This window comes from Pipra filicauda, unplaced genomic scaffold, assembly GCF_003945595.2.
Source record: "Pipra filicauda isolate LSUMZ 115617 unplaced genomic scaffold, ASM394559v2 scaffold80_size11013439_pilon, whole genome shotgun sequence".
NCBI classification, from domain to species: Eukaryota; Metazoa; Chordata; class Aves; order Passeriformes; family Pipridae; genus Pipra; species Pipra filicauda.
In genome coordinates, this window is record NW_024104987.1 from 480,809 (window position 1) to 493,527 (window position 12,719).

General features: G+C 60.2%; 1 protein-coding gene across 1 annotated transcript in view; it reads right to left on the reverse strand.

Moving 5' to 3' along the window:
* Positions 1-12,033, reverse strand: part of DNAH17 (dynein axonemal heavy chain 17) — a 33,514-nt gene extending 21,481 nt beyond the window's left edge. The window contains exons 1-34 of the mRNA XM_027716757.2: positions 11,949-12,033; positions 11,237-11,608; positions 10,317-10,510; positions 9,867-10,059; positions 9,681-9,780; positions 9,459-9,544; positions 9,195-9,320; positions 8,795-8,950; positions 8,632-8,715; positions 8,122-8,289; positions 7,750-7,866; positions 7,376-7,644; positions 7,057-7,252; positions 6,786-6,932; positions 6,406-6,514; positions 6,171-6,274; positions 5,927-6,067; positions 5,654-5,797; positions 5,278-5,460; positions 4,918-5,178; positions 4,641-4,810; positions 4,182-4,404; positions 3,986-4,102; positions 3,781-3,867; positions 3,401-3,553; positions 2,800-3,048; positions 2,450-2,572; positions 1,878-2,225; positions 1,706-1,797; positions 1,438-1,564; positions 1,064-1,216; positions 536-661; positions 276-383; positions 24-155 (exon numbers count right to left, since the gene is read on the reverse strand). Coding sequence (XP_027572558.1) covers positions 24-155; positions 276-383; positions 536-661; positions 1,064-1,216; positions 1,438-1,564; positions 1,706-1,797; positions 1,878-2,225; positions 2,450-2,572; positions 2,800-3,048; positions 3,401-3,553; positions 3,781-3,867; positions 3,986-4,102; positions 4,182-4,404; positions 4,641-4,810; positions 4,918-5,178; positions 5,278-5,460; positions 5,654-5,797; positions 5,927-6,067; positions 6,171-6,274; positions 6,406-6,514; positions 6,786-6,932; positions 7,057-7,252; positions 7,376-7,644; positions 7,750-7,866; positions 8,122-8,289; positions 8,632-8,715; positions 8,795-8,950; positions 9,195-9,320; positions 9,459-9,544; positions 9,681-9,780; positions 9,867-10,059; positions 10,317-10,510; positions 11,237-11,581 — 5,331 coding nt within the window. The 5' untranslated portion in view covers positions 11,582-11,608; positions 11,949-12,033. The remainder of the gene's footprint in view (positions 1-23; positions 156-275; positions 384-535; positions 662-1,063; positions 1,217-1,437; positions 1,565-1,705; positions 1,798-1,877; positions 2,226-2,449; positions 2,573-2,799; positions 3,049-3,400; positions 3,554-3,780; positions 3,868-3,985; positions 4,103-4,181; positions 4,405-4,640; positions 4,811-4,917; positions 5,179-5,277; positions 5,461-5,653; positions 5,798-5,926; positions 6,068-6,170; positions 6,275-6,405; positions 6,515-6,785; positions 6,933-7,056; positions 7,253-7,375; positions 7,645-7,749; positions 7,867-8,121; positions 8,290-8,631; positions 8,716-8,794; positions 8,951-9,194; positions 9,321-9,458; positions 9,545-9,680; positions 9,781-9,866; positions 10,060-10,316; positions 10,511-11,236; positions 11,609-11,948) is intronic.
* Between the last annotated feature and the right edge of the window lie 686 nt (positions 12,034-12,719).

The following is a 12,719-nucleotide window of genomic DNA, read 5'->3' on the forward strand; positions in this document are numbered from 1 at the left end:
AAATACCCTCTTGTACCAAATACCTTCGTTTGGATCATTTTGGCCACAACGTCCCTGGAGTGGACATCAATGGTACAGATTGTCATGATCTTCATCCTGTCTCCAGCACTCAGGTTCCCAAGGAGCAGAGAAATGAGGGCATTCAGCCGAGCAATCTGGGGAAGCAAAGAAATGATGCACATAGAGACGATGCCCTCGTTTTCCCACCTCCTGGTGACTCCCAGCCTGGCAGAGGGGCTTGGGCCAGCTCCAGGTCAGGTCCAGATGATGCCAACCTGCTTTTTGTTATAGTCCTTCAGGGCATTCTCGTAGCCTTTCTGCAGACTTGAAAAGGCAACACCAACCTCTGAGGTCCATGAGATCTGGGTGCACGTCAGGGCGACCTGCAGCAAACCACAAGGACAACACGGCCATAGAGGGGAACACATTGCCCGCACTATGGCTCAGGGCAGGTGCCTGCAGCTCCCAGGGATCTCTGTCTCCTCCTCTTCCTCTCAGAGCCTGGCTCAGCCTGGCCCCACGCAGCAGCACCCACCTGTGCCGGGTAGTCGAACACCCACTGCTCCCGCGGCTTCGCCTCGTAGGTGACCAGGGCCCGGGGGATGAGCTGCCGCAGCGTCGAGCGCATGCGCTCCAGCACCCGGTTCAGCCAAATCTCAACCTGAGGAGTCACATCCAGCAGAGCTGAGCGAGCGGCTCCCAGCCTGTGTCCCCTCAGGCTGCTCAAACCTCTCCCTGTGCAACAAGCTGCAGGAGAGATCCCGGTGCTGGCCCTGCAGGGCACATCCCATAGGAGGTGATGGAGGGTGGTCTGAGGGTGAACAGCAGAGGGGAAACCATCTTGTAACCCCCAAGGGGCTGTGAGGCTGCGCAGGTTCACAAGACTGCGCTGTTCTGCACCTCTAAGGCAGGTCCCATTTCTGGGGTTTTTGGCCAAAAAGCTTTGTGATTACATTTTTAAACTCCTGCCAAGCTGTTAGTGCACAACCAGCAAAAGGCTCATCCCCATCCTCAACCTGCCCCCCCATCCCAGCAAGTGGAGGCTCCGCAAAGCTCAGCTGACCTGGCCGGACAGGTCACAGTCTGCGTCGAAGGGCACGTACTCCCCGTCCCGGCTGAACATCCCCTGGGCCACCTTCAGGGGCTTCTTGTCCGAGCTCAGCTGGAAGTTCAGCTTGGCCACACTGTCGAACAGCTTCGTCAGGTGCCGGGACACCTGAGAGCAGAGGCACAGCCACCATCAGGAGCCCCGTCACGCATGGAGGTGTGATCTGCACTTGGATCTACCTCCGGGTGCTCCCTAGGCACTGCACCCCCGGGAAGGGGGATCAGGGATGGTGTTCTACCCGTTAGGGTGAAAAATGTTCTAAAACTGCTCAAACTGGTTAGCAGGGAAGAGGCAGAGGACTCACCCCTGTGCTCACACACAACCTATACCTCAAGGGGCTCGGTCCCCTTTGATAAAATATCCAGCAGATCCGCAGAGGAGACAAAGTAGAACCGGGGAAAAGCCAGTCTTTTGGTCTCGAGGTATTCAGCCAAGGCCTTCTCACAGACCTCCAGCCTGGAAGAAAATGGAAAAACCTGCTGTCAACCCTACATATGGGTTTTACCCTTTGCTCAGTCCTTGTCAGTGCTACTTTGGGGGAATCAACCCCTTCCTCTGGCCCCCTCAAATGCTCCACTGGGATGACTGAACCCTTACCTGTCCTGCAGCGCTTCCAGCCGGTCGAGCAGCCTGGGTTTGTTGGTGCATTCGACCACATTGGGAGTTTTTTCTGCATCAGCCATTAGCTCCTGAAGAGGAAAAACACTTCAGTCCACCCGAAGCGGCAGCGAGCCATGGGGTGAATGTGGAGTGGGAATGGGATTCGCACTCGGAAATCTTGGTCGATGGTATCAAACTTCTTTGACTCCTCTGGCAGTTGGTTGCGGGTGTCTTCAGAGGCAATGAATATTGTCTCCAGGTGACCCCACTTCCTCTGCACCTCAAACCAGGTGCTGATAACGGCGTCAGCTGTTGACAGCTTCTGCTGCCAGTCTTGTGCCTCCTGGAGGAAGAAGGCTCGGTACTTGGAGGCTAACACATTCTGCAGCTGCACTTGGTTGTCCTCCAGTGTCTCGATGAGCAACTCATCTGCCTTGAGCAGTGGGAGTCCAGTCCTGCTGTGGGGCTCGTACTCGAACTGCATTGCTGCCCAGGTAGTATCCAGGGTATTCAGCACCTGCAGTCAGGGCAGGAGGATGAGCTGGGCACCACGGTGCTGAGTCCAGCCCCTGCGGGAAGGCAGCGTGGCAGAGGAACACCTGCTCCAGGCAGCGGCTCCACGAGCTCCCTGCTGCCTGTGGACTCCAGTCCCAAGAGCCGGAACACAAGCACTCATCAGCCACAGAGCCGCATTGGCACAGGGCTCTCAGCAAAGCAGGGGAGGAGCCGAGCCCTGTTTACCTTCTCCATCCCTGCCTCCTTCGTGGCTTTGTCCACGATGCCGCGAACCTCCTCCTCGAACTTGTGCAGGTTCAGCTGCAGCAGATCCGCGAGGGTGGTGTCCTCAGACATGGTGAAGTCCACCTGGAGAGGAACCGGCATGGTCGGGCCACAGACTCCCCTCTGGGGAGAGGCAATCCAGCAGCTCACCCACATGAGCTCATTAACACCTGTGTTTGGAGACCCTACACGAATATTTGCACGTGGCCAGATTTAAACCCGATGGCACCCTTCCCTTGCTGGGTGCGGATCTCAGGAGCCTCTTGGGCCAGGGGCTGGAGCCAGGGATGGGTGGGAAGACTTGGGAGCACCTTAGTTGCCTGCACAAGCTCCTGCCAGTGGCGGTCCCTGATGGCTGGGTTCTGCAGCTCGCTCACAGCGCGCAGAGACGTGATCATGTTCTTCATGTTGCTGTCCAGCCCTATGAATGCGTCCCAGCTCTTCACCTCCTTATCCAAGCTCCGGATGTCTTTAGCAAATTTCTTGCACTCAATATCCATATCCTCAACGTTGAGCTCATTCCACCTGGTCGTCTTCCAGGTGTCAATGCTCATGTTCACCTGGACCCCGGATACATTTTCACAGACATGTGATTAGCAGAAGCATTCCTGCCCAGAATGAAGAGCAGCATACCCAGTGCCCCCATGCCCCACAGGTGCACACACCGTGCAGCTGTGCTGGGGTGTGCAGCCCCCCACACCTGTCTCATCCTCCCTCTGACAGCGATGAGCTCTCTAAGAGCTACAACAGCTCTGTATCTTTGGCTGGCAATGCCTGGCTGGCGCAGGGTGCCCATGCTGTGCCTGGTGCATGTGCCAGGTGCCCGTGCCAGCCAAGAGCAGCCTGCTGTCCAGCCCTTGCCTGAAGGTAGTGTTGTCCATTGTGTCCTGGCTCCCCGACCGTGGCACGTACCAGGCTGACCATGTCCCAGAGCTCCTTCAGCAGGCGCAGCTCCTTGCGACACGCTTTGAGCTGTTTGTACTCTGGGACTGGCACCTCAAACAGCCCAGCTGAGGAGGCCAGGTCTGCCATGTCCCTCTCCATGGCCAAGATGTTCTTCTGTTGCTGGATGGAGAAAAGGAGAAGGTTTCAGCCAGAGATTGTGTGCCAGGGACACGTCTCCTACTCCAGTGGTGGCTCCATCCCTGCTGCAGGGCCAGATCCTCCCTGTCGGGTTGGGAGCTGGAGCCAAAACCAGAGCAACTGCCCCACCCCAGCACCCAATGCCAGGGACGGCCATGCAGTGCCAGGGGGGACACTAGTGGCACTGGTGTCCTCTTCCCCTTTCTTACCCTGTTCAGTGACTTGTAGGGGTTCGGGTCCGTGTATGAAAAAGGGGCTTTTCCCTGGAAAGTCTCCCGGAAAGCGTGCTGCTGGACCTGTGTGGGAGGATGGGGCTCAGGGGGACAGTCGGGACCCGGCAGTCGGGAAGAGCAGCAGGGTCTTCCCGAAGCTGCTGAAGAGCTGCCCATGTGCCCCCAGCCCCCAGGCAGGCACCTCGAACTCCTGGCACTTCCCGCGGAGGATGGCAGCCTCGCTGGCTTGCAGGGGCGCCGCGCTGTCCGCGACTCGCAGGCAGAGCCTCTTGTTGTTGTCCCAGCGCCCAGGCAGGTTCTGCAGTGGGCACCGTGTGGGGTCACCAGTCTGGCCCCGGGGAGCCTCTGCCCATCTCCCCGCACCCCGAGCAGCCTACTTTAAGTTGCAGGTGGATCTGCTCCGGCATCTCATCCCCGTAAGTCTGGAGTAGGTCAACTGTTTCCTTCAGGGGCTCAAACATGCAGTCGGTCACTGCCTGCCTCTCCCTGACCCTTGCCAGATGTCCCATCACTTCCACCAGCCCATCATAGTCTCCCTCCTCCAGAGGTTTACTCAAGCCGGCATTAGACTCTTTGATGAAATCCTCCAGCTCCTGGAGACTGGGAGGACAATGGCACTCACCAGGCATCCCTGATGGGGCTCAGGGCTCACCCTGCAGGGCCAGGGCATGGCACCCCATGGACTCGGCCCTGATGGTGCCTGGAACCTTCACCTGCACCTCCACAACTCTGTCCCCTGCAGTCAGCCCTGCCCTGAGGTGCCTGTGCCACAGCCCAGCTGAGCTCAGGTCAATGGGAGTGCCACGTCCCCAGGCCAGGGCTCACCAGGCCCTTACCTGGAGGTGACGTGGTGGGAGAGGTACTGCCGGAGCACCAGGCTTTGGCCCTTGATGGCGTCCAGCAGTGCTTTCTTGAAGAGGCGACAGTCGCTCTGCAGCCACCCCCCAAACACTGTGGTGTCGGCAAAACCCAACACCTCTTCGTGCAGCGCCTCGAGTGCATCAATCTGAGGACAAGAACAGGTCACAGCCCACGGCTGCCACCTCCCTGGACACTTCATGTCCTTCAGGGCAACCCAGGCACCCAGCACATCCCCAGGAACTCATCCCACACCTCCTGCTTAAAGAGCTGGAGGGATGGGATCCCAGATGTCGCAGGCTCTTCTGGCTGTGGCTCTGGCTGCGTCTCTTCAGGCCTGGGGGCACTGCCCAAGGTAAGGAAGCGCTGCAGGAACTCCTCAGGGGTCTCCTGCCACAGGTGGGAGTGCTCCTCAAAGCTGGCGCTGAACTCCTCGCCCTCTGCCATCGTGCTGACCACCAGTGACACCACCTTGTCCCGCATCCTCCCAAGATCTGGCTGCTCCTCCACTGCGGTCTGGAGGGACGGGCAGAGCTTGGGGACCAGCTGGGGGCACCGGGCTCCTCACCCACCTCCCACCGAGCCGGGAGTTGCTGCCGCCGGCCATGGACTCACCTTATAGCTGACTGCCCCCTCCAGGAGCCGTGGCATGGAGGCCACTGCTGCCTCGGTGTCCCCGAGCAGCCCCTCCATCAGCGTCAAGAAGCTGTCGCCAGCCCCCACCTCCAGGGAAGGCTGGTACCGCACCCGGCCCTCGCACAGCTCCATCTGCACCTCGAACAACGGGAACACCTCGGCCTGAAAAGGGGCAGTGCCTGGCATGGGGCTTCATGTCCCACGGCCCCCAGCCCTGCAAGTGACGGGGACAACGGGGGACACCAGCCCTGCTGGGGAGCACTGCGACAGGCACATTTGGCCACTCAGCAAACTGACAGTGAGCGGTGGGACACCCCAAGCCCACCACGCCTGCTGCAGGCACACTGGGACCTACATCAGGGTTCATGTTGCTGAGCAGCATCTGTAGGGATTTCTGGACAAATCTGCAGAGCCCATCCAACACGATTCTGTCTATGTGTCCCACATACTTCAGCCATATCTGCGAGGACCTGTCAGCCTTAAACAGAGTTGCATTCTCCTGCCATGGGAAAACCAGCGAGTGTTTGTCAGTGAACATCCAGCAAAGGCACTGGCTCCTAGCACTGCAGGCAAAGCCTTCCTTGTGGCCCCTGTGGGCCCATCCAACACTCCATCCCATGGGCCTCACCTCCACCATCCCCTGGATCCTCATGCCTGTGTTCTCGATGGCAGTGCGGCGCTCAGTTAAGGCGTTTTCTCTCCCATCCAGGTCCAAGAATGGAGCTGTCTTGTGGTCCTTCCTTCTAAACAAGGGAGTGGCCGAGCAGTCCTGCAAGGAGGAGAGAATGGGGCTGCTCTGCTGAGCCAGGGAAAGGAAAATCCCAGCTGGATGTGTCCCAGAAAGATGCTTGTGGAGCACTATCAAATGTTACCTCCATCAGCTGGGTGATGTTATTCAGGTTCAGCTTTGCTCTCTGGACCCGTCTCTGCAGGTCTTGCAGGGTGTCCCTTATCTCCTGGACGTATTCCATGACACCTGGGAGAAAAATGCACACGTGAACAGGTTGTGCAGACACCTCCAGGGGTGCAGGAGGCCAGAGGGTGTTGGGGACCCCCCAAATGCAGAGAGGATCCCCAGCCTTGGATGGCCGAGGTGGGGGTTGGTACCTTCATGGTTCCAGAACAGGGACTGCTCAGCGCTGGCCAGGCGGCCGTCCAGGGCCTCCAGCTCCCCTGTCACCAGTGGCTGCTCCACCGGCAGCAGCCGCTGCTTCACCTGGGGCCAACACAGCCACAGGTGAGTGCCCAGGTGGAGCAGGGACCCTGCTCCAGCCCAACACTGAGGAACAGGGTCCCCACCCCTCCAACACAGAACTGGGGGGCAGGAGGAGGATGGCAGCAGCCACAGCTTGGCCTACCCACAGGATGGGCAGGGACCTGAGGTGCCAGTGATGTGTCTGTGGTACCCCAATCCCCCAGCCCCTCTCAGCCTGGCTGGGGCTCAGGGCATGGAAAAGCAGCAGGGTAGACTCTCTTTCAGAACCTGCCTCATTGTACCAGCCCACGATGAGCGACAGGTTGTCCCCAAGCTTTTGGAAAGTCTCATTTTGGGCAAAGAGGTGCTCGGCATTCTCCGGGATGTCCTGCTGCTGCTGGATTTTCAGGTACTTCACCTCCCGCAGGACAGCAATGAGCTGTGAGACACCACCGCCAGGAAAGGGTTTGTTGGCAAAACCCACCACACCTCAGGCAGCCCCTGAGACTGCAGGATTCACACTGGGGTGAGGGATTGCTGGTGTTCCCCGTGCCAGCACCAACCTCTTTGCTGAAGTTCACACTGAGGAGGGCAGAGTCGGGGTCCCTCCGGAGCAAGGGCTGCTCCAGGCTGAAGTGGCATTCCTTGCCGGCTCCACACGCCCACTCCTTGTAGACCCTCTTGCCGTAACCTTGCAGCAGCCCCATCATTTCCTCATACTTCCCAGACACCAGCTCAGCCTCAGCACCCACCATGGCACTGTCAGGGGCACAATAAAGCAGCAGCTGCTGCAGCAGGACATGGGAGGGGACCCAGGCCAGGCTGGATCCTGCCCGGCTGCTGCCCCACGTCCCCATGAGGTGACAGGGGACCCGCACGTACGGGTGGTCGATGGCCAGCAGGTCCCTGCGTGGCCCCTCCAGCCGCTGCTGCAGCTCCAGAGCCCACTTCATCTGCCCGGCCACCGGTGGCAGGTTCTTGTGGATGGGTGGGGCTCCCCCGGGGGGTGGCCGGAACACGGCCTGGGTGTCGTACAGCACCTTCACACTCTCCAGCTCAGCATCAAACATTGCCAGCAGGGCCATGTAGCAGGGGGAAGCCTCAGCTCTGACCAAGGGTCGCTCCAGCACGGAGGCAAACATGCGCACCAGCTGTGGGAGAGAGAGGTGCTGGTTCCTGTGCCCTGGAGCACCCCTGGGATCCCGGTGACTCCCGGTCCCTGCAGGTGCCAGGTTGCCAAGCTGGGGTACAGGTACCTTCACGGCGGCTGACAGGTTGTTGCAGTCATCAAAGCCCCGGCAGAAGATAGCAGCCAGCTGCCTGTTTGCATCCTGAACCTTCTTCTGGAACTCTGCAAAGTCTCTGTTCCATTGCTGCCAGCAAGAGCGAAATGATTTAAACTGGCACAGCCCCTGTGCCTCCTTCCCAAATCCTTCCTGAAATGTTTGCTAAACTTGGAGGGCCCAGAGGCTCATGACCTGCCCCAGAGCCAGCCCTCTGCTGCTGTGGGACAGTCCCATGGGCTGCTCTGCAGTGTGTTCGGGCAAGAGATTTTTTTCTTCTCACTTAGCAAATGTTTACACCTCCATCCCAGCATCCATTACATTTCCATCCCAGCATCTGCTCACCTCTTCACTGGGATCCAAAGGATCATATTTGCAATCAGCAAAACTCTTGGTGACTTCACAGACCTCTTCAGAGATCCGCAACACCCAGTTTCCAAGGAAGTTTCCTCGCACCCCTCCCAGAACTGTCTTCTCCAGCTTCAGGAAGTCAATGGCTGCCTGGAACAGCTCCTGGCAAGCACAAACCCCCATTTCACTTGGCTCCCCCTGTCCCAGGCTGCAGGTGCAGGAGCTGCAGCACTGGCACAGGGCTGCATCCTGCCCATGCACCATTCCTGAGGAGCATTCTCCCAGGGATGCTCCCTGGCCTGGCTGGGGGGTGGCCATCCTGTCCTGGGGGCTCAGGGCCAGGAGGGCTGTGCTGGGAATGGTGCCACAATGCTCCCAGCAATGTCCCATTGCATCAGCGGTCCCAGCCCACCTGGTGCTGCTCTCAGGGACCACCCCAGGATCCCCATGGCAGGGAAGGCCCAGCTGCAGCTGGCACTGTGCCCCAAAATGCTGTGCTGTCACCTCGATGGTCTTGAGCCTGTGTAAGAAGGCGTCCATCCTCCTGAAGGTACGGGTGGGGGGGAACTCCCACAGCTGTGGCTCCTCCTGGGAGGGGAAAGGGTCTGTCAGTCAGTGGGGCCGGTGTGGAGGGGGCCAGGTGCCTGCACACTGTCCCTACACTCACCGGGAACAACGTGGGCATCAGGTTGGAGCAGTAAGTGCTGTAGGACTGGAAGAACTTCTCTATTGTGGAGATGCTCAGTTTGATTCCCTCCAGGGTCTCCTGGGGTTCTCCTTGCAGCCCCTTCAGCACGTCCTCAGGGCTCAGGAACTTCTGGGTCTGGGACAGACAGATGCAGGCAGGGACTATTGTCAGGAAGGTGGGAAGGCTCCTCCTGTCCCCTTCATCCCCATGGCCTTGCTGGTTGCCACCTGCAGCCCGTGCCTGCCCCAGACCCACCCAGCCCTACAAGGGCCTCTGCTGTTCCCTTGTCTGGGGTGTCTCTGTGTCACCGCAGCTGGACTCCCCACACCTGTCCCAGTGGGGCAGCTGGAGGGGATGTGGGTTGGTGCTGGGGCTGTACCATGGTGATGAGGAGGTTGCAGATCTCCTGCAGGACACGGGCTACGTGGGCGGGTGAGTGGTAGAGCTGGCAGTGAACCCGGAGCAGGCAGACAGTGCATAGCACCTTGGGCACAAAGGGCTGCAGCTGTGGGAGCAGAGCCCCATCAGTGTGGGGACGTGGCAGAGCTGGGGGCATGTGCCCCCCCTGCAGCCTCTGGGGCTCTGCGTCGCCACCCAGATGAGGCAGCCAGGCTGTGCCTGGTTATTTTGCCACATTACTTACCTGGGAATAATCCGCTTGTTCCACCTCCTCCAGCAGCACCTGCAGCGGTTGCAGATGGAGGCTGACATCTTTGGCTTCCTCCAGGCCTGGGACAGGGAGGAAACTCTGGGTCAGGATGGGGACACCCTGTCAGAGGCAGCCACCACCACGTCACCACCACATCCAGCCGAACACTGAGGAACAGGGTCCCCACCCCTCCAACACGGAACTGGGGGGCCTCACCAGCATTGACGGCCCTGAACATGTTCTGCAATGATGGCCAATAGCAGCTGTTGGCCTTCTCCAGCGTCTTGGCCAGCACTGTCACTTGGGGCGAGAGCAGCTGGTACAGGAGAGGTGGCAGGCTCAGCATAGGGGGCTCAGCACGGGGGGCTCAGCACGGGGAGTCCACTGCGGGTGAGGCAGTACCTGGTCATTGATACACTGCAGGTTGGTCATCCTCGTCTGCCAGAACTCAAACTCGACCCTGGGCAGGGGGTGCACTCCCTCCAGCAGCAGCCGTGCTGAGTCCTGGCTCAAGATCTCTTCAATCTGCTGGGACCACTCGACGATGACGGTCTCGATGGAGTGCAGCACTGGACCGTCTGCAGGCCCCACCAGGCTGAAAGGCAGACAGGTTATGCCCCAGAGGAGCCATAAACTGCCCCAGGGGAACCCCAAACAGCCGGGGGAGCCCCTCGTGCCTGCTTGTGCAGAGGCCTGGCATGGGCCCCTCAAACCTTCTCTGCTGCAGGGGTGGCTGTGCCCAGGGGTGTGCAGGGACTAAGCCAGTGTCCCAGTTCCTCCTCCCTGAGGAACTTGTGCTGCCTGGGCCCCTCTTTGCCTTTTCTGGCACCAAGTGGTGCCAGCAGCACCCACCAGTCCAAGGCGGCGCCGGAGTCGTCCCAGCTGATCAGGTGCTCAGGCAGTGGGAGCAGCGGCTTCCCCTGGATCTTCCCGCCCATCATAAACATCTTGTTCTGCAGCTGGTGGGTCTGTTGCACAACATCCTCCACCACCATCCTGGGCCAGCCGAGCCCCTGCTCCTCACTCAGGAGCACGGGGGACACGACCTGGAGGATAAGGCTGGGTTGGGTGCTCTTTCAGGCACTCCTGTGCTCAGGGCAGTGGGCGGTCATGCTGCCCGTCTCAGTGTCCCTTCTCGCTGCCCATCACAGCACAGTCTCCGCCCAGCCACAGCTCCAGCGGCCACCAATGGGTTTTCCTGATATTTCTGTCATCAGTGTGACCAGGAGTCCCCTTGGTCTGGGTTTCCAGCTCTCATGGGCTGGGAAGTGTTGGGAGTGGCACAGTGAGAGCACCCAGCGGGGTCAGGGGCTGGAACACAGGCAAAAGCCCCCAGCACTGCAGGGGAATCATGGGGGCTCCTGGGGCCAATGCAACTTTTGGGTACTCTGGGCTGGCAGTGGGAATATTCGTGGGAAGTTTGAGAGAAATCCACTCGGAAATTTCCCAGATGTGGGGCAGGGGGGAGGGGACATTACAATGAGTTTCTAAAACCACAGGGAGGAAGTGATCTAGTTGGGCCCAGGAGAAAACTGGGCTGGTGACCTTCCTCCAGCTCTTGTCCTGGTGGGGCTCATTCAGCCTAGCACAGGAGTCGCCGAAAGGTCAGGGCCACTGCCTGGGGCAAGTTTTTTCTATAAATTTCAGTTTCTTTTGGAGATCACCTGGAATTTTGGCTTTAGCAGCCTGCACCAGGCATCCCGGCACAGCACTGTGCCCAGGCAGCTCAGCTCATCCCACTCGCCCCACCTGTGCCTGTGCGGGCAACCCACCTCTAGCAGCACGGCGATGAGCTGCTCCACAGGCGAGGGGCCAATGTCTCCCACCAGCAGACCGCTCTGGCAGTTCTCCTGGGTGATGTTCTCCCCCTTCTTCTTCACAAAGTAGATGCCCTTGCTCTTTAGGGCAGATGGGAAGCCCGTAGTGGGCAGGAGCTGCCCGGAGGGGTTCAGCCCCAACACCACCTCCAGCGCATCCTGCTGTTTGAAGAACTTGTCCAGCATGGTCGTGACCTCCTCGCTGCTCACAAACTTGCCCCACTTGTCCGTCGAGATGCGCAGCAACACCGTGACCAAGCTCTCCATGAAAGCGAGCCGTGGGTCCTGCCCGGCCGACATTGCGGCAGCACCGCGGCCCCGGAGCACCTGAGCGGACCCACGTGCGGATCCCCGCTTAGATAGAGGCTGCGCCGACCCCACCCCCCGACCCTCCCCGCTGCCCGTCCCACCCCTCCACTGCCCGTCGCGACCCCCCGACCCTCCCCACTGCCCGTCCCACCCCTCCACTGCCCTCAGCCTTCCCTGTGCACATGCAGTCTCATGGGGAACTGCCGGTCCCATCCCTGCCGGTCCTCATCACCCCCAGTCCCATCAGCCACCGACCTGCTCTATCCCTGCCGGTCCTCATTACCCCCAGTCCTATCCCCCCCCAACCTGCCCCACCCCTGCCTGGCCCCTCTGCCCCCCTGGCTCACCCCAATCCTACCTGGCTCTACTGCTCCCCTGCCCTGCCGCACCTCTCAACCCTCCAACAGCCTCCAGCCACCGTCTGCACCCCAACTGACCCCATCTGCGGTTCAACCGACTCAGTCTGCGCCCCAACTGACCCCAGCACCAGCCCAACCGGCACTGGCACCAGCCCAACTGCAGGGCTGCCCTCTGCCCCACCACGTCCTCATCCCTCAGCAGGGGCTGGTGGCCACCCTGGCCCGAGTCAGGCCACGGTGCCAAGGGCTGCCCCATCTGAGGCACAGGGAGGGCAGAGACCACAGCAGGGAATGCCCCTGGCTCTGTCAGGGAATGCCCTTGCCTCTGGCAGACTCCCACCATGGCACAAGTGTGCAAGGCTGGACCAGCACCCCCCCGCCCTGGTGGCAGCAGCAGGGCTGGCACAGGCTCTGCGCTCCCGGCTTGCCCTTGTCCCCAACTTGGCTTTGATCCCATTCACAGCTGGTACCACCTGGGTATGAATCCCCCAGCCCCATCGCAGAACGAGGTACCTGAGTGCATGCCCCACCACTTCTGTTGTCCCAGCCCCCCTGAATGGTGCAGTGAGTGCCACTGTGGTGGGCAACCACCCCCCTGCCCAGCCAAGCTCGGTGCCAGACCCACTGCACAGCAGGATGCAGGACCAGGAGTTGTCCCAGCCCAGCCCAGCCACCCATGCCCTGTGGCAAGGTCCCCAAGGCACTGTCCTGGACAGGGGCAGCTGGTGAGGGCACAAGGCTCACAAACACCCCCAGTACACCAAGAAAAC